This window comes from Columba livia, chromosome 20 (genome assembly GCF_036013475.1).
Source record: "Columba livia isolate bColLiv1 breed racing homer chromosome 20, bColLiv1.pat.W.v2, whole genome shotgun sequence".
In the NCBI taxonomy this organism is placed as follows: Eukaryota; Metazoa; Chordata; class Aves; order Columbiformes; family Columbidae; genus Columba; species Columba livia.
In genome coordinates, this window is record NC_088621.1 from 9,692,049 (window position 1) to 9,712,421 (window position 20,373).

At 45.8% G+C, this 20,373-nt stretch overlaps 1 protein-coding gene across 6 annotated transcripts in view; it reads right to left on the reverse strand.

Moving 5' to 3' along the window:
- Positions 1 to 6,732: 6,732 nt before the first annotated feature.
- CALN1 (calneuron 1) overlaps positions 6,733 to 20,373 on the reverse strand; it is a 160,908-nt gene continuing 147,267 nt past the window's right edge. For all 6 annotated transcript variants that reach the window (XM_065037210.1, XM_065037211.1, XM_065037209.1 and 3 more), the window contains 2 exons: positions 20,182 to 20,335; positions 6,733 to 13,489 (listed from right to left, as the gene is read on the reverse strand). In XM_065037210.1, the coding sequence (XP_064893282.1) occupies positions 13,362 to 13,489; positions 20,182 to 20,335 (282 nt within the window). In that variant the 3' untranslated portion in view covers positions 6,733 to 13,361. The remainder of the gene's footprint in view (positions 13,490 to 20,181; positions 20,336 to 20,373) is intronic.

Genomic DNA, 20,373 nt, shown 5'->3' on the forward strand with positions numbered 1-20,373 from the left:
CTACAGTTCAGACGCCTACACCTGAGCTTGTCTTCCTGTATGAGCCGCTGGGACTCAGTAGAGTCCAGGACACCATTTGGATGAACGAACGGCTCATTAAGATGCTTACTGAAATTGTCTATATCTCCACTGTCACTGCAGTCTGCCTGAAGAACCAGTGGAGCTCTACAGTATAATCGGGCTGCTGGTGGTGAAGATGGAGGGTCTTATGCAGGGACAAGAGTTGGACTCAATGATCCACGTGGATCCTTTCCAACTCTGGACATTCTGTGATTCTATGAACACCTGGAGATAAAGATGCCTCATGTCGCAGTTGGGATACATCAGGGAAGTTGTATCCCATGCCAGCTTCCCCCATGCTGTCACCAATCCACCTCTGTGCCTGCTGTTTGGTGGGAATGGGGACAATCTGGGCCTCGTGGCAGCCCCCAAGCTACTCCTGGCTTGGGCTTCTTGTGCTCACGGTGCATCAGCCCCATTGCGTGGGTGTGCGCAGCCTCATTTCTGCTGCAAATGCCAATGAAAATGTAATTCCTCATCCTATTTTCCAAGAGGCAGATTGCTACTTCTAAGCATGTCTTTGCAGTTGCTCAGTGAATGCAGATTCTTGCTCCTGGTTTGGATTAAGGCAGAGGTGTGAGCCACAAGCTCCGCTCCTGAACCCACCTTAGCGTGCCAGAGCGGTGACTGATTTCCCTGGGATACAGAAGAAGGCATTGTTCCGGCAAGAGGCAGTAAAGCCTTGTGGTGAGGTCATGTCTTGGACCAGAGTGTGTTTGGAAGGCCAACAGGATGCTGTTATCCCAATTCCTCTTTGCCATGCAGCGAGACCTTTACAAAGCTGGACCATTTTGATACAAAGGATTGTCATTAATGAGGTCACTGCGACTGGAAAGGGTCTAACACCGCTAGGGTTGCAATAACCTTAAAAACATTATTTCACACTTTAGAAGTGATGCAGACATCGGTGGATTTGTTTAGCCAATAAGATAAGCTGTCCCAAAAGTATTAAGAAATGTCTGAGAATATATAAATCAGATGGTTGGGACTGCAAAAGGATGTGTTTAAGAGACAGATTTCTGGAGCTGCCCCCAGCTGATGCTTCTACATCTGTTGATCATCATCTTGTGTCAGAGCGAGACTGTGAGCTGCAAAGGGATAACAGTTTTCCTTGTCAGAATGCTCCATTGGTTTTTATTAACACTGGTTGTTAGCTCTACCTGCTGGTATCTGCTTAGCTCAGCCTGGGGCGCTCTCTGACAATTGCAGAGCGAGCGTTCGGAGCCAAACCTAGTGAAAGGGATAAGTAAATAAACATCACCGAGCTCCCGCTGCACGCCGCGGAGAAGATGTCTTTACAGCTTATTGCGAAGGCACCAGCGTGTCAATATTTCACAAACCAAATTTAGAAAGAATTAAATGTTAATCCTTCGCTGGGAGCGTGGCGTTGGCGCGGTTGCAGCAATAACAACCTTTGTGCTAGCGCAGGACTTTCTGCTAGATCAGGTTAGGAGGTCAGCGAGGCTGCCGAGGAAACTCTGTGGTTGCCTGGGCTGCTGGAGGTTGTTTGGGGGTTCTGGAAAGCAGAAGTGATTTTCATTTTGCCAGCTTCTGCATAAAGGAGTCCTTTTATTTGTGCAAGTTCACTCTCTGATTTGGTTAAAAGTACTGCAATAATTGCGATTGTGATTTGAACTTGAACTTCCTGCCTGACAGATGTCAGCAAGTCTGTACCCTGAATTCTTAGAAGCAATTTGTCCCGACAGCTCTATAACTGCTTTCCCAAGAAATAACAGTGGTTTGTAGTACCCCTAATGCACTACCCGTCTCTTTCTTTGAGCCTATTACTGAGACCAGCGTAAACAAGTCCATATGCTCAATGTTTCTTCAGATTTGACATATTTTTGTCCCTCTTGAGTTGTTTCTTTCCTTCTGTCCTCTGAACCAGTGCTTGTTTTTCCTCTCTAGAGGGGACAAACATTTTAAAGTAATTGCTAGTTTTATATGTCCAAGAGGCAGTGAGCTTTGTGATCAGTCTCCGAAAGAATAGGACAGTAGCTGATTGATTCAGAAAATGCTCTCTGAAATCAAGTTTAAGCAATAATAAGTATTCAAAGTATGTGGCTGAAGGTCTTCAGGATTAAAGTATGGGTTATACACTAGCAAATACATTTAATTTTGGCAAGGCTGTATTGACAAGTTTTAATCTAGAGCCTGTTTCTGTACTTGGAGCTTGCTTTCACCGTAAGAAGCAATTCTCATTTTCAACCAAGGCTAAGAAATCTCTTCATAGTCATAGCCATAATGCTTGGTGGTGTAGAATTTGGCCCCTCATGACTTAGGGCAAGGACACATGGAGCACTCGGTGCATTGCCAGGACCCAGACACAAGATGGAGAGGAGTTTAGAGAGGTCGAATGAAATCAAGACGACCAGCTGGAACTGGTAATGCAGCAGTGGCAAGACAGGGAGCTGCATTCTGCCCCACAAACAACTTGAGGCCAGTGAATTGCTTGTTCATACTCCAGCTGAAACCATCTCTGTGTATGTGTATGTGGTGCTTTTCATTGCAATAAATGCCAAGGTTGCTGGTGCTGGTCCAGAAGGTGCGGAGCAGCCCAGGTGTGGACATACCAAACCGTGGGATTAGCTTCCCAAATGATCCGTGCAGCCATGGGAAGGATGCTCTTGCTATTCGGTTCACATCTCTTGCTGAACATGCAGATGAGTTTAATTTCTATTTAATCAGCCTCTGCAAACAGCAATCACTCAAGAGGTTTTTCTGTACAACATGCAGTGATTACCCTTATTATAGCGGTACTGTTCGTACTGCCAGAGCTGGGGTCTCTCAGCCCCTCCATCTGAAATCCTTCACTTTGGGAGCTTTTAGTGCTTTCTGTAAAACAATTTGCAGACTGGAACTTGCCAAATGAGGAGAGGGCTCAGCAGCAGCCATGCTGACCATCGTGTTCTCCTTGGGACAGAGGAGTCCTGCTTTGTCCCCATGGCTGTGCCAGGGGTCGAGGTGCCGGCTGAGCCTCGCCTGCCTTCCCACACCAACCCATAACGCTACATATTTGTAGTAATGGTTTTACCCTAGAATTTGCGTGCGTGAAAGTCGGCCCTGTGGAAACTAGCTTCTGCTCTCTAAGATGTGCCAAACTTGGACTACAAGCCGGTGTGTTAAACCCACCAGTCCGTGTGTGTGCAGGATTTGTCCGGCGTCCCCAGGGGAGCGGGACCGTTCCGGCAGATCAGGCTTGGTGGGTTCAGAAGGACAGAGGCCAAAAACTGATGGGCTGAAGGCAGAGAGCTGAGTTTTTGTGAAACTAACTTGTCATGTAGAGAAAGAAGATCTGGAGCTTTTGCACAACTTCATAAGGTACTTTTGCTCTATATGTAATCTTAGCTCAGACCTAGAAGTACTCCACCATCGGCAAGCATTTGAGTGAGCACTGCTTGGGTGCTTATTTTTCTTCCCAAAGCAGAGAAAGGAAACACTGCTCCTCACATAGTTTTGCAGCTCAGAGGACACTGAAAATTTGCTTGCCCGCACCATCAGCCTCATGCTACAGGCTGCTGACACCATGCTTACACTGTTGTGTTGAATTTCTGTCTGTAAGGACAGGTACAGCCGTTCCGTGACTATCTCAGCTTTCTGTCATTTTATGGTGAACTGGTTTTGACGACTTATTCTAAAGCCAGCTCATTGTAGGCAAGTAGAAACCCAGACAGAGATTGAGGTTAAATGACATTTATTTCAGTGTGGCAGGAGTGCCCGTGGCACCTTCAGTCTGAGACTTCTACACTGTTGTAACTGTGTGTGCTGGTGGCACTTGTAGAGGATTTATCATCTTGCCTTTTGGGGATGTGGTGGTTGGACAGGACTTTTATTCATTACAAATGGTATTATAGGTAAAATGAGATGGCTCTTGGCTGAGCAAAGACCAAGAATGGAAATTTCTGCTTCAGACAGTTGCAAAGAAGTAGAAGCTGGGAGACTGATGTGCAGCATTCAGCGACCTCAGTGCTAGCGGCAGCGATCAACATCTGCTGTAATTACTTTCTTTAGAACTTCACAAATGTGCTGATAATTGTGGTGGGAAGCAGAATAAATGGGAAAAGATCTGGAAGATACTCTTGGTGGATTTTTTAATTAAAATGTTTTTGATTTGGGGGAAACTCTTAAAGAAGCAATTAAAACAAGATTATATTAGTCTATACTTAACACAGGAAAGCCTTGCCAGGATTAACTAGCTTTTACCAAATAAATTACTGCCTCTGGATTTGCATTAGCAGATACATTCTGTAGATGTTAATCAGGAAGAAGTGTGGGTGAGATCCTAATAGTAAAGCCAGCCTGCAGGGTCATGAGCAGAGTGTTCCTACCTGGAGGAAAATGTTGTGTCTAACCAAAAATACTGTCTGATAGGAGTTTTGAGCTAGAGGAGTGCATTGATAGCAAGAGGTTTTTGATGGGGTCGTGCCTGAATTTCATTCAGACTAAGAAAAGCCTTCTTTCTTCAGTGTTTATATTTCAGTAATTAAATTTGAGGCCTTGGCCAGACTCCATTTAAACAAAGCAAAGAGCCAGGGTGTGAAATACTGTGCTGTAGGATGACCTAATCCAAATCCCACTAGGTCTGGGAATGTTTCCACCGGCTCCCCGGGAGCTGGATCGGACCCGCAGTCGTTCCTGCCCGTCGGCAGCAAATACCCGAAAGGTCCCGCTGGGGCAGAGCTGAACAATGGGGTGGAATCCTTCACCTGGATGTCTGTGCTGAATGGACAGCATTAAATAACGTGAGAACTGAGCAGGCTTTGGTGGAGCTGGACCAGTGGTTGCATGCTTGGGCTGTTATGGTGGGATAAAGCAGTTTGGTCTCAGTCTGTGTTGTGTGTTCCTCTTTTAATTAATGTTGGTTCTCTCCCTGCAGTCAGTGAACATTCCCTGGTGCTCGTCCTCGCTGAGGGCTGGTGGGCACAGCAGATGCGTATGGGCAACGGCACCAGCAAATTTCAATTTCTGAATGGTTCTGGTGGCTGAAATACAACATAGAAACCTGGGGTTTCATTGAGGACATCGAATGCAATGATTTGGGTGAGGACCCTGTTTTCAAAAGAGAACCGTGTGGTGCAGCTTTCTCCTTCCAGCAGAGAATTGATTTGACTACTCATTTGTTTCTACAATAAATACATAGGAACTCCTACAATACATTTGATCCATTCCTGTAATGAATTCAGGTTTATTCCTAACCCATTCATTAAAACACTCTCCAGTTCCATAACATAAGAGGTCAACTAGAGTCTACAGTGTCTTTTTTTAAACTGTTAGATCACAAATTTTGTAAACATAAGGTTCCTGCATGGCTTGCTTTTCAGTGGTAATCCATGCATAGACAATTGCTCATACTGAAAGTTGTGATGGTTCCAGGAACAAGGAACAGTATCTGAGCCGCCAGGCTCTTGTCCAAACAGTTGCAATTAATAAATCATGTGAGCCCATGAAATGGAGTGTGCTATCTATCATTGTCTGGGGAAAACCGTTCTGAAAAGAGTTTAAATGAAAGAATCAGAAATGCTATTTTTGCGAAAATGGTCAGGACTTGGGAAAGTGTCGCAGCTCCTTTCCAAGGACAAGGTAGAGGTGGTGCTCTACCTACGGGCATGGTGGGAACTTTGGGGGCTGCACTGGTTGTCCCAGCAATCCTACCACTGCGATTTGGGTCCACCTGGGAGAAGATGACTTGTCTATATCAGCTGTTTCCTTTTAAGCTTTAATTTAAGCACCACTACAAGTGATTTTGGGGATAATCGTTAAACTCATCCTCATCTTCTCCAGCCCAAGAGCTTGTAGGACATGGTGGACTGATAGACATGGGGAATGGTCTAGAGAGAAATCACAGAATCATTTTGGTTGGAAGAAACCCTAAAGATCAAGTCCAACCATAACCTAATTCTAGCACTAACCCATGTTCCTGAGAACCTTGTCAAACCCTCCAGGAATGGTGACTCCACCACTGCCCTGGGCGCCCTGTTCCAATGCCCGACAGCCCTTTGGGGAAGAAATTGTTCCTCATATCCAATGAACTGATCTGGATTTGCTATGGGAGCAGCTGCTCTTCAGGACATGAGTGTAGTTTGGCCTTACAGAGCAGCTCTCTTGGTTCAGATCCTTGGCAGGAGAAGACACGGGATTAAAATCTGTGGTCAATGTCCTTTTCCCGGTAGCAACACCCTGGACCCAAGCCCAGCTGAGCTCAGGGCAACAACAGGCTCTGCCTTGCTGGGTGATGTACAATAAAGGGAGCTGAGTTTTTAAGCATAAAAGAGCACATGGCATGGTCAGAACTTTCTCTTTGAGACCTGTTTTTGGTGCCCACCAAACCCACCAGTTGTGGCTTTGGCTTCCACTGCCAGAAGAGAAGTTCAAATGCTTCTCTTTGGCATGGTAATGAGTCCCGCGCATCTGTGTTGCTCTCGAAACCTTGATCCCAGCTCTGAACAGCCAAGGCATCTATTAAGCCAGGAGCTCTTTCTGTAGTAACAGGCTTTAAAATATGTAAATCTATTTTCAAAGCAAAATAAAACCCCCAAATGTTCATGTATCCCTCAGAAGGAAGAAAGGCTCTCTGTTCTAATATTTTATGCAAATCTAGCTTTTGCTCTTGTACTTGGGCATGAATAAATATCAGTGCTTCGAAATGAGGAAAAAAAGAAACTTCATCCCTCATCAAAAGAAAAAAAACCTTTATTTCTATTGCATAAATAATGGTAAAATTAAAATCTTTTTATACAGATTATATATTTACAGTAGTGTTTGGTTAGAGGAAACAGCCGATACATATGGCATTCGGTTTTCCTTTATACATGTCTTTATACACTTGGGTAACTTGCAATAACACAGGATTTATTTAGGTTGCATGCCAAGTTAATTTATATTAATATTTACAGTATTTTATACAAAGTTGTTTTTTTTTTTTTTTTTTTTGTTAACCATTATGCACTGACTTTGTGAGTTGTTTTCTTTAATTAAAATGCCATGTCTGTTGTTAACGAGCAAAAAATGGTCAGTTTAGCAATGAACAGTAAATGGCTTGAAAACAGAGAGGGATGAAATAATGACAAAAAGCAAAAAAGGAGATGCATGTATTAGTGAAGAACTGCCTAGAGATGAATCTGGAGGCATTGACTACCTAGATCCTCATATGGATTAAATGGCAAAAGGCTGGATTCTGGGCTTATTCCAGTTTAAGCTAATTAACTCTAACGAGTTACTTCTGATTTACCCCGGAGTCCACGAGGAACTTAATCTCTCTTCTAACCCCATCCCCAATTAAAATGTGAGACAACAAGAGCTGGTGCGTGAAGCTCTAAATAGCTTTGGCTCCTCTGAAAGAGATGGTTGCGAATGTAATATCCTCCTTGGGCTGGTGCAAGATGAATGCAGAAAGATGTATTTGAGGACCGATGTCAAATCAATCCCCAGGGGCCTGATGCTGCAAACACATCGGCTTTATGGTCTGGGTTTAGTGGGACTGGTCACAAAAGAGACAAGACATGCCCAAGTGTTGGCAAGACCAGAGCGGTAGCTCAACAGCTTCAAATGGGACAGTCAAATGTCTACTTGGTGGCTGATGAAGACACAAGAGCAGCTGATAAAGGGAAGTTTTTGCAGGGATCTCACCTAAAGCACTGTAAAACCAACAGTGTTTGAAGCTGCTTGTTCCTGATGCTGGCAAAGCCTGGCCATGGGCAGCTGTAGACAGTAATTGGGTGGAAAATGGCAATTTCATGTAGTAATGCTCTTCAAGGCTACAAACTATTTTGGTCTGTCTTGACAGAAAACAAAAGAACTCAAAGGCATTTTCAACATCAAACAGTCAAGTACCGATCTTTAGATCCAGAGAATTTCCTTTTTCTCCTTTTCCCTATTCCCTTGCTTCTGGGGCTGAAATTCTTTCCTAGCAAAGATGCCAAATTGGGGCAGTTTTTCAGACTTTTGCAATGGAGAGGTAGGAGTGGAGTACTCTCCCAATTAAAATGTTGTTGTCAGATTTTCTGTACATCTTGCTCTTGGTAAAGATTCTACAGTTTCCAGAGCTGCCTAAAATGTCCTACTTGAACTGGAGAAAACTGAGATCCAGTCCTGATAACAACCCACAATATATAGAAATGAAAATGTTGTGAGCCTTTTCTTTTTCTATATTAAATTCTTGGGAAAGAAACAGGTTTTAAGTGATGCCAAGGAAATGTAATTGCACTGTCAGAACACAGCACAGTAAAAGAATAGATTGAAAACCAGCAAGTTACGTATGTCTTCATCTGTGGAATGTAAGCATGATTCAGAGCCAAGAAAAAAAAGATACTTCATCAGATTCTCATTTTAGAAGAGTTGGCTTTTCTTCTTTCAAATAGTCATCCATAAAGCAGAAACTAAATAACTTATTACACGTGTGGATAAAATGGTGAACTTCATTCTTAGTGATCTTAATGTATTCCTCCTACTGCTTCTCTCCTCGCAGATTTAAGTCTGACTCGGGACTGTGCACCTCTCTCTTTTGTGCGGTGACAGCCCTTCGCATTTGTGGACAAAGCTGAGTCTCTGTGGCCCGGGCAGCTCGCCAAGCAGCGCGTCACCTCCAGCAGAGCCAGCGCTGGACCTCCCGTGGTCACCGCAGCCCTCCAAGTGCCCCAGGAGATGTTTCGGTCTTCTGCAGCATCTTTGTTTGTGAAAGAACATTCCTGTGCTTTCCGTGGAAAAAAGTGTTTGCCAGTAGGTATTTTGCTCATCCAGGTCTGTCAAACAGACTTCAGCCATCCAGAGTAGCATCCTTGGGAATGCTCTCTACCTTTCCTTGATTTGCTTGCTTGCTATCCCATTTCTTATGGGAGAAAGACCAAAAAAAAACCCCATTTACTTGGCCCCATCTTAAAAAGATGGGTATATATGTACATATCTCTTCTTTTACAAAGTTGCTGGAATTCTGCCTTGCAAAGCAACCAACACCCAGCCCTACCAGTGCACCATATCCAACATGTGAGCTCCCAGTAACCATGGAATAGTTGGTATAAGACCTCTTCACATCACCAGATGATAACTAAAGACTCAGCTCTGGCTCACCGGGGAGCAGGGAATGGGTCTCCACCCTTGTGCTCCCAGGTGACCCTTGTCCTGGGGGTCTGTGAGCACCTTCACCAGGACAGGGGGCTGATAACAGTAACTGGAACATTTGTAGGTAACCATCAAACGTGAAAAAGAATTACTTTGTTACCTCTCTTTTATCCTATATGACCTCCAACAGCATGAGGACCAAATACTCCCTAGCAAAGCCAAGTTTTCCCAGTTGCCCACCCTGTCTAATTCTTTAAATTATTGTTGGTATTGCTTTTGATTAGAAAATACTTCTCAGTGGCGGAAGTGGCCCCAGTGAAGTCCTTCGGTGACAGAGCCTGTCATGGGCAGGAGCCTGGTCCCCAAGGCCACTGCCACCACCATGATGCTCTTGTCCTGCCTGGGAACTCCTCAGCTGTGGTTTTCTTCATGGCTGACCTTATGGTATGGCTTTGGACTTGACAGCTAAGCAATATCCCTTCAGTAGCATTTGCTGGAATTCATTTCTCCATGGCCTCCAAAGTATTTCAGCGTGCAATGTGCCTGCCATTCTTTCTGTTGGCTTCTCCCGGAGCAGAAAATCAGGATATTCCTTCAAAGTCAAAGTCAACGCTTCAAGTCAAAGTCAACAGTTCAAGTCAAAGTCAATGGTTAAAGACAACGGTTATCAGTGATGCGGCCGGCTGCCTTGCAGGAGCAGTAACCCAAATCCTTCCCATCAGAGATCGATCCCTATATGGAGGACCTGCCCAAAGTGTCCTTGACAAGCACAGGACAGCCTGTGCTGAGCAGTGCTTACACCACATTGATTTCACTTGCTCCCAAACCAAACTAAAGCCTCTCTCAAGCTGAAAGAATCATATACATCTCAAAGCCATCCCTGCCTGTCAATCTGTTTAATTGCACACATTTTTCTGTGGCTAAGACAACAAAATTATCTTTGGGGTGCTCACGATTTACTAATAATCTGCTAATCAACGAGCTGAAACGCTGTCCCGGGCTGCCGGGAGCTGCTTGTCCATCTTGGTTTGGCTGGGAGCGCGGTGGCAATCGCTGCTTGTCACTCCGACACAGTGGCACACATGTCACGAACAGCGAGGGTTGCCATGGCAATATCCTTTTCATACAGAATTGCAGCGCTGAAAAGACACTTAAATTCTCATGTAACTGGCAAGAGAATAAGTTTAGTGCTTTTTCTGACAGCTCTACCTAGCACTGCTGCAGTCTGGGTATTTTTTAAAGTATGTTAATTAGCACTTAAATATATATCTTTTTCCTTAAAGAATGGGAAGTGGGTTTTTAAAATTTTTATTTCTTTGATTCTTCTACTTTCTTCCCCCTAAGCTTTTGCCATCAGGTTCCAATGAAAATTTTACTGCTCTATTTTTACCTACCATCTTTAAAAGCAACAAAAAGCACCCCTCCCTCCTCCTTTTTTTTTTCTTCTTGTGTAGAACAGAAAAAAAGAAAGGAAGATAAATGGATCTTACATAAATGGAGCCAGGGAGGTAGGTAAGAGACATGGGTCCAACACTTCTGGCTTGGAAGGATGGGAAGGTGTCAGTAGAAAGGTTGTGCGGAGAGGAAAGGATGAAATGGCTTGGCCTGATCCATCCTGCATCGCCACCAGCTGTTAATACCAGAAGAGCCTGACTAATTAAAGTAGGGCTCTTCAAGATGCCTTTAGATGGAAAAAGGCTGCTGAGACCTCTGGCAAGACATGACATTGATTCAGAATGAGTAAATTGGGTTCCCTACAGAAAAAGCAAACCCCCCAAATCCTGTACCCAGTAAAATCAGTGGGGAGTTTTGCAATGAACTCTACTGATTCCAGGCTATGGCTTTTACTGATATATTAATTATAGGTTTGGTTTTACAAATGGAGCTTCAAGGTGAAGAATTGTACTGAAAAATGACTGTATTTACAAAGGGTTTTATGGAGCATGCGTGTAAAAATTCTGGAGCTTTCCAGAGAGCTTACAGGAATGCAAAAGATCTGCATGTCTGTAGGGCAGCTGATATCACTGGAGTCTGCCTGGGATTAGATGGGTGAGAAGAACATGGAGAAAGGCTTGGTCTATGTGTTTCCTTAAAATGACCTCAAAGCTCATTATCTACAATGTCCAGAGCAGGGAGTGCTGGGAACGTGCCCTGGCTCCCCAGCCGTGCAAATCTCCTGCTCAGAGCTGGCCTAAGATTCTTCTGTTGTTGGTTTGAAGTCTGCTGCTGCCCTACAGCAAACATAAAACTCTCCATCTTCTGGGAGATATAACCATTTTTTGCACAACATTTTGCAGTTGACCTCTATTAGTCACAGCAGAACAGAAATACAGAAATGTGTGTTTGTGAAAGGCAGGAAAAAAAATAACTCAGCTGCTCTGGAAAAGATGTCTGTCATCATTGGTGATGGAGGGGGGACCAGGAAAATGGCAATGATGGTGGTGACTGAGACACACACCTAAAGGCAAAATCCAAAGCAGTGACATGAGTTTAAAAGGGTGAGGGGAGACAGAACAATGAGAAGCAAATTTTTAAATTAGGCTACTAAAAAATACAGGTTAAATGTTATTGATCGAACGTGTAATCAAAGAAAGACCTGAAACGAGTCTTTGGGATGGATCCAGGCTTAAGCTGATGGCTGCTGTGTAGGATGAGGGAAGCTCGTGGTTTGCAATCCCTTGGGGATCCATCCTGCCCCCTCTCGTGACACAGTCATCTGCATTCACAGGAGCAAGATCTCGCTGTTCCTTGGTGTTTCTGGAGCTCATTCAGCCAACACCATGAAGCCACCACAACTCCAACACTTGGGTGCCTCCATGGACCTCCTCTGGGAGCGCCCACCATGCCGGCTCCATTCCCACCAGAGCAAGGAAAGCAGAGCTGTCCTGGGGTGACACACGGGTGCACAGTTAATCCAAAGTCTAAAAGGAAAAACGCTTTCCCATGTAATCCCAGCTCCAGGCTCGCCCAATCCATGCACTTTCCGTGGGACGTGTTGTGTCTCTAGTTTGCATCACTCCATCTTCTTGCTGCTCACTAAAATCTCTTCCAGGGAAAACAACGAACACTTATATGATCTGGAAGTCAGACACACTATGTAACATATGGTGGTAGGCTTTAGGTTGCTATCTTCTTCTCCCGCTTTTCAGCATCCCCTCTTTGGAGCCTGCCCATGGGACACTGGTGGAAGGATGGCCCCTGGGACGGACCAGAGCAGCTGGCTGGTCAAAACCACACACAACCTTGTAGGCAAAAATATCCCCTCTCCCATGAGAATGTATTTGATACAGAGGTTTCCCCAGGGCATATGAAATGAAATAAATAAGAATTGCACAGGCAAGGGGAGGGGAGGAAAGCTCTTTCTGAGCTTTCCTCGTGATTCTCATCTCAGATAAGGTTACTGAAGACCGATACAGGAGAAAGGCAAAACTGCTGGAAAGCAAATGTTGAATATGCAGACAGGACCAAATAGAGGGAGTTTCAACTGGCGCTGGTGGTCGCAGAGTCGCTTGGAAGACTGTGCACAAATCTCAGAAATGCCCATGTGTGAAGATGGGTGGTGCTTCTCAAGCCCTGTTCATGGTTGGAAAAAGATGGCTACCCCACAGTCTTGTGTTCATGAAGCAAAAATAGAAGTTTTGTATGACGCTGGCAAATTCTCCTCTTTTTTTTACTCTGAAAATACTGTACAAGGATTCTCTAGCTCCCCTCTAATGCCGTCAACTCAAAGGCATGGTCATAAGGGAAAAAAAACCAAAGTGACGCTGAAGTACATGAATTAAAACAAACAGAACTTGCTTGTGGCAATGCTACGATCAACTTCTGGGAATGCGGGCCCAGCGGAGAGCTACACAGAATAGTCAGTGGGCCCCTCGGTTAAAAGACAGCCCCGCTGCAATAAGTCACGAGGCTGCGCCTCAAACTGCAATACAGGCTGCTGGATGAAAGTTCCTTCCGAGTTACCATTGCTGTTTTAAGCAATAATTCGGGACTCCTGTATGGTTTTTTTTTTATTGCATTAGGAAACAAAACCTTTAAAGCATTAAGACAGCCCTTTGATGTCCCTGCCAAAAAGGATGTAGTTGATTCACAAGACACGTTACGCTGCTGGCCTCAGGCTCCTTGTCGAATGGTGCGTTGCCTGCCCGCCTCTGTCCCTTTGCCGTGTGAGAGCCGGGTCGGGGGAAGCTCACCCGGTGGCATGCGCATGCATGGTCAGTTTGGGTCACAGTGTCATGGTGAAAAGGCTACTCCATGCCGCTCCGCAGGATCTGGTTGGCCGCGATCAACATCACGCTTATAATAAAGGCCATGGCGAAGGCGCAGATAAGGCTCTTCCGTACACAGGTCTGTCTGTTCTGCTTCTGGGCGTGCACTGTGGGGAAGACACGTGAGAGGTGAGATACTCAGTCAAAGTAATGTTTTTGCTTTCCACCAGGATCAGCTGAGCTCAGAAACCCTCCTTTCACTCTGATTATTAGAATCACAGAATCATTTTGGTTGGAAAAGACCCTCCAGGTAACTGAGTCCAACCATAACCCACCCCTGGCACTGCCCCATGTCCTGAGAACCTCATGTCCGTCTGTCCAACCCTCCAGGGATGGTGACTCCAGCACTGCCCTGGGCAGCCTGTTCCAATGCCCCACAGCCCTTTGGGGAAGAAATTGTTCCCCACATCCAACCTCACCCTCCCCTGGTGCAACCTGAGGCCGTTTCCTCTGCTCCTGGCGCTTGTTCCTGGGGAGCAGAGCCCGACCCCCCCTGGCTCCAAGCTCCTTTCAGGCAGTTCAGAGATCAGAAGGTCTCCCCTCAGCTCCTGTTCTCCAGCTGAACCCCCAGCTCCCTCAGCCGCTCCATCACACTCGTGCTCCAGCCCCTCACCAGCTCCGTTCCCTTCTCTCCACTCGCTCCAGCACCTCAAGGGCTTCCTTGGTGTGAGGGGCCCAAAACTGACCCCAGGATTCATGGTTTGGCCTCCCCAGTGCCCAGCACAGGGATGGTCACTGCTCTGTCCTGCTGGCCTCACTGTTCTTGATGCACCTTGGTATAACCCTCCAGTCTTCCCCTCAGAGATCCCCTGTGCCTGCCAAGAGTTCCCTCTCCCACAAAGTCCTTTTTCTCTCCGCTTGGCTTTTAAACCTTTCAAACACTTGTGTTTTGGTTTATCTGTGTTTTTTTTTCAAGCCCTTTAAGAAGTTCTCTCTAAAGTTCTTTAATCATAAATATTGGTCTTCTGTGAATCCCTGAGACTCATCCAGGTCAACTGGGAATGAGCAGAGATTCAAGATGTGCTCCCTGACAGCACTTGAAAAGACACTGTGATAGTTCCCATGAGTATGCACGGTACGTTAGTAATTTTTCCAAGCTGTCTTTAGGTTTTCTGTGCCTAAGCAAAATCAGGCTTATTAAGAACCTTTTCAAACGAATGCTTGCAGAATAATTGTCAAAAGAGGTGAGAGTAATTTGCGGCAGTTAAAATGCAGACGGAGTTGGGATTTTTAGCGTTTGATTTATTTTATTTAATTTTATTTTTTTTAAAGTTCATCAACGAGGATTCATGCTGTGACTTGCTAAAGCCAGTTTGTGTCTCTGTCTTAGCCTCCCTACCTATGACTATCAGAACAATATTGGGTATTTGGGTACTGTGAAGAATTATCTGTTTGAAAAGACCTTGAGGATCCCCCAAGATAATCGCAGAGACCCAGAAGATCCTCACGCACAGGATGGATAGTTCCAGCCTGACGCTATGAGCAGTAACTCATGGCCTTGTTTTGGCCTGAGCAGGGATGTACCCGTCCCTTTTATCTCAGGGATGGACTTGTGACTATGGGAGACTTTCAAAAGGTTGACAAGAAGCTCAGAATTACAATAAACCTAAAATGTGACCAAGAAAAGGCTCCAAGGGCCCATGTTTGGAAAAGTCATAGAATCATAAATATCCTGAGTTGGAAGGGACCCACAAAGATCATGGAGTCCAACTCCTGGCCCTGCACAGGACACCCCACAGGTCACACCGTGTGTCTGAGGACATTGTCCAGTCTCTTCTTGAACACTGTCAGGTTGGGCCATGACACCTCCCTGGGGAGCCTGTTCAGTGTCCAGCACCTCTGGGTGAAGAACCTTTTCCTCATGTCCCACTGACCCTCCCTGGAACATCTTCTGCCGTTCCCTGGGCTCTGTCACTGTCACAGAGCAGAGCTCACCCTGCCCCTCCTGCTCCTGCTGAGGAACCTGCAGCCCATGAGCTCTGCCCTCAGTCTGCTCTGCTCCAGCTGAACAAACCCAGGGACTGCAGCTGCTCCTCACTCAGGGAAGTATTTTTAGAACATATGGAAAAAAACCTTGTTCTGATCCAGGCTTGAACATCGATGCACGGAGTGAGGGGAGCATTGGCTGCTGCATTTGGAACAGTTGCTTCATCCCTCCTCACCTCCTCTGGCCAGGCTTTAGTGGTGTCTGTGTCCCAATCCCAGCTCCCACGCCATGTCCCAGCACCAGCCCAGTGCCGGAGGCACCAGGAGTCCTCGTTAGGCAGCACTTTGAGCTGGACTGCTCAGAGCCGGGGAGCACTGCACCGCCAGCGCCCGAGGGACTCGTGTATTCTGTGCAGATAATGAAATCCCCAAACAGCAGGTCTCCTAAATAACCTGCTCTCCTTGCACTGCTCTACTCCTTGGTTCCTTCGCTTGCTTTTATAATGCACACAATCAATACTGTGGTTCCTTGGGTCTGTGCATGATGCCCTGGAACTTTGAAAAGCTTGTTAAATCACAGCTTTATTTCTTTCTGTATTTTTTTCTATTATTTCTGTGCTTTGCAAATGCTCCCAGCCAGCAGCCCAAGCAGTGACGGAGCCATCACAGTCGGCACCGCCCTTCAGTGAGGGGCGCTGGTGGTGACGACGGTGACTGGGAGCAACAGTCGGAGACTGGCCAAGGGTTTTTGTCAGGCCAACTCTCTTGTTCAAATGAGGAGAGTAAAGAATGTTCAGCGCTCCTTACAGAACTGTTCCTGAGGTGAACAATTTCTTTAATCTTCTGTTAGACCATCAAACCCCAGTTTTAAAGCAGCAGGATCCAGGTAAGTCATTGTTATTTTTTATTTTTTACTGACTGAAGGTGCATCGAATAAGCAACCTATGAAATAACTTCAGAAGAAAGGGAAAAGGTCTGTGCCGAAATGTAGAGATGTTACAGATCCAGAGAGACCCACTTGCTATTGGTTTGAGCTCAGCAGGAATTGCTCCAGCAAGACGAGCATTACAGTTCCTCTGCTCCTTTGCAATCCATAGGGAGACAAAGAAGCTGAAATTACTTATTTTTTCACTGCGAACAAGACTATGTGCTGCCCTCTTAAACATGAAGAACCTTTTGCCCTTGCTGCTAACTGGTGAGCTTTGGCCCTCAGTTCTCTCCTTTCTCCAAAGCCAGAGATCCCTTGAGTGTGGCATCTGTGCTTTCCCTGTTGGTTTCCATAGCTGGTGTTGTCTCAGGGCTGGATGCTCAAGCTGGTTTGGATTTGTCTGCCAGCAGGAGTTTTGAACACCCGTGGGATGTGCAGGAGTTTGGACATGAGCTGGTTCCTGAACTTGGCTAGAGCCTGAAGCTCATGTGGAGATGCCCCAGCCTCTTCTTAGGATGGAGAGCCCTTCCCAGGCAATCCAATGTAAGGAAGAAAAGCCAAATTGGACTGGGTCATCCTTCATCTTCTCAGCATGCAGAGAACATGCTGCTGAGGAGGACCAGAACATGGGGCTAATGGGTACGGCCCATTTCGGGGTCATGGTCACAATGCCCATGGTGGCTTTGGTCAGCGTATGTGCTGCAAGCCTTCTTGCCTGCAGAAAAAGGCTAGCTAACATGAACAGCTACAGTGTATTTATACCAGCTTCTGTCACAGCCCTGCCAAAGGTGAGTGATATTTGCTTTCTCTGGCTGGCTGGAGTTATTTTGGGTTTAAGAGGTCAGTTGTTCATTCACGAGCCCTCAGCTGAGGAATGGATGCTGCTGGTGCTTGCTGCGGGGAGCAGGGAGGGGAGATGCAGCAGCTCTCGTACATCCAGTTAATTTGAGTGTCAGGGCTGAGGATTAAATACATGTGACAGCACGGGTCACTGTAACCAGCTAGCACTTGTTTGCCACGAGTTCAATGTCATAAACGTTTGGATAAAGGGAACTGCCAAACAAATGATTTTTGTACTACAAATTTTTGCTAGTACAATGTCACTGCAAATTGTTGTCATTTTCTTGTGTCTCTTCTCATAAAAACACACACTCTTCTTGGGTCTCAGCCTTGTTCTCCTGCCCTGAGCATTAATAAAAATTGAAATAAAGGCTAAAGACATAACTGTGTCTTCCTTCGGGTTGTATTTTTTATTGGCAGGGCTGGTGTGGGCAGCTTCAACTGAGGATTTGGACATTTTCATCACTTTGCTCTTCATCGAGAATAAGGCAAACGAAAACCCCTAGAAATGCGTAGGAGGGAAAGTTGTAATATAAGCCCAGAGCTGACATCTCGCAAACGGCTTTCATGTTCAGAGCGAACTAACAATATCCCGGACTTGTCCTTGACAATGAATATTATATTTGATTTAAAGCGTGTGTGCGGTTGTGTGTGTGTTCATGTAAGTGTGGGAGGGAGAGATAAGGTATCTTGTCCGTGTTGACATAGTAAAAATATTACAAAGCTGTGAAGACCTTATTATGACAAGAAGCCAAGACGGCAGAATCGTGACAATGACAGAAATTTGTCCGTCTTTGTACCGGTGGCGATGTTCAGCTCCTGGCTGGGCTGAGCCAGGGAATCCCGGGTCTGGAGAAAGGGTTTGGGGGCGTTTCTTCGATGGTGAGTTGACAGTGAGCAGAGCTCCCCCAATCCAGCAAGTTTCTACTCAAAGTATCTGCTGTGTCTCTTCCCTCAGGAGCCATTCCCAAATCTCAGTGAAAACCATCAGGGCTCATCCTGGCTGCATTCCTATCCATAATTAAAAGCACTTCCATGGGGTGGATATAATGTACATTAAATATAGATGTGAGCCTCTAAGCTAGTCCCTTTAGGCTACCTTTACAGTTGGAAGAAATAGATGCTTTTTAAGGTGCAATTCATCTGATCCCAAGGTAACACCTAAAATAAGCTCGAGGTATTATACCCCAAGAGCATCTCCTTCACTCTTCTAATTAAGGAGTAAAAGGTGGCTGACATACATGGAGACACTGCTGTACAGCCATTTAAAGCCAGGATGAGACACTGTCCAACATTCACAAAAACTTAGTGCCATTGGTCCATGCCATGAGGCCCTTTAATTCCTGCTTTTGAGCCCTGTGGGGATCTCAGTGTTTGGGAAAAGGGAGCACCGGGGCACAAATAGGACATCCAGGCAATGGCACGTCCAGCCCAGAGAGCTGCAGGGACACAACCTGCTCTGAGCTGCCTTTCCTGGGAGAAACACTCATGTCAGAGCTGCTGTGGACCAGAACCATCCCCTTCCTCTGGGACTTGGAGCAAAACTTTGCAGCTTTGTTGACAGCATTTGGTTGATCTTTATTCTCCAGTGGATTTGTGCGTGTATGTGTGTATTCCTAACAACATCTAAAAAAAGGGTCTGTTTTGCTTCTAGGTTCTGCCTAGCACCAGCAATGCCAACATCCCACGAGAAAAGCTGTTCTTGCTGTACTTTTGGAAGCTGGGACTTCGAAAATGAGATGCTGAGCATTTAGGTATTCGGACCCTTATTTTTGCTCCTGGGATAGTTCACCCGAGTACCGAAGCAGCCTGCACGGCTCTTGCCGCGGTGACAGCTGGCACATGTCCCCACTGAATCAGCAGGTCAGTGGGGACTAACAGCTCCGCTCATGTAAGCAAGCGTCTCTTCCTCCTTGTCACTCTCCAGGAGGAACAAAATAAAAAATGTTTGGCTTGATTTGAAGGGTTTTTGCCACTTGCCTCCCTCCTGCAGGCTTTTTAAAATTCAGCTGTGCTCTTCTACATCTTTTCTGCAGGATTTAGCAAAGAGTGAGTGTGCTAGATATAGCTTTTGAATCCCATTAATTAGCCAGGCTAAGAGTTGCACTAATATTTTTATGCTTTTCTTTGTTTTAAAGACGCTTCAGTTTTTATTCCTGGTGCCCTTTCAGAGGCTATTTGACCCCTCAGAGCACCAGGATTTCCCCCAAACGGGCTGTGTGAGGTGGCATTGCTGTAGGTGGGAAAGCTGTCCCAAGGTGACGTGCACAAACCCTGAGATTCTCTGTAGGTACCTCCCTGGACTCTTCTGCACTTGAAACTATTTGTATCAGTTTAGTTGTTCCAACCAGCAATGCTTTGGAGCAGCACGACTTCCCCTGGCCGAGAAAATCCTTCTCACAAGGTGACTTAAAATGAGCTGTCCCCTGGGATCCCAGAGCAGAAAACCATTTCTAGTTGTGGAAAGCCAAGAGAAAACTGGTCGAGCCTGATACAGCTTGCTAGAGCAGGACCCAGTGCCAATGAAGTCTTGCCACGCTAGGCTGAGAGAGTGATGCTATTTCTGTAGGGAAATTCAGTCTGCCCTAGACACCCACCTCAGCATGGGCTGCACATCCCTCTGCCCCATTCCCACCAGAGAAAGGACCCACTAGTTCATCCCCCTGTCTGAAATAGGATCAGCTTTACTTAGACCACATGGAAGGAGCCTAATGGCAGCTCTGGAGCTCTCTAAGTGTGTCATCGCTATGCACTTCCAAGTATTTTCTCCTTATTGCTGTGCTTTGAAGAACATGGTCTTCAAACACAGGATTAACAGATGAAATGTTGCACGTACATGAGGTTCTCAGGGACATTGTTTAGAGGTGGACTTAGGGGGGTTGAACAGACAGAGATGAGGTTCTCAGGGACATGGGGCAGTGCTACAGTTAGGTTGTGCTTGGACTTGATGATCTTAAAGCTCTTTTCCAACCAAAACAATTATATGATTCTGTAAGTCCATGCTAGCTCCGTGCTTGCCCATTGCATGTCACAGATCAGACTGAGTTTTACAGACGAAGCAGAAAGAGAATAATTGTACAGACGCCCAGAAACTTTCTCCCTTACCTTCAAACTCTGTTTGACAGTTGCCAGAGTTTTCATTTAAACTCTCCTCTTCATTGATAATGATGTTCTCGATATCCTTCATCGTCAAGTGGTCCCGGAAGGCGTGGTAGAGGATGTGTTTCAGCTCTTCCAATGTTATCCTCTGCATGTCGAACTGTGGGAAGAGAACTGGGTTAGACTCAGCTGCTGGGA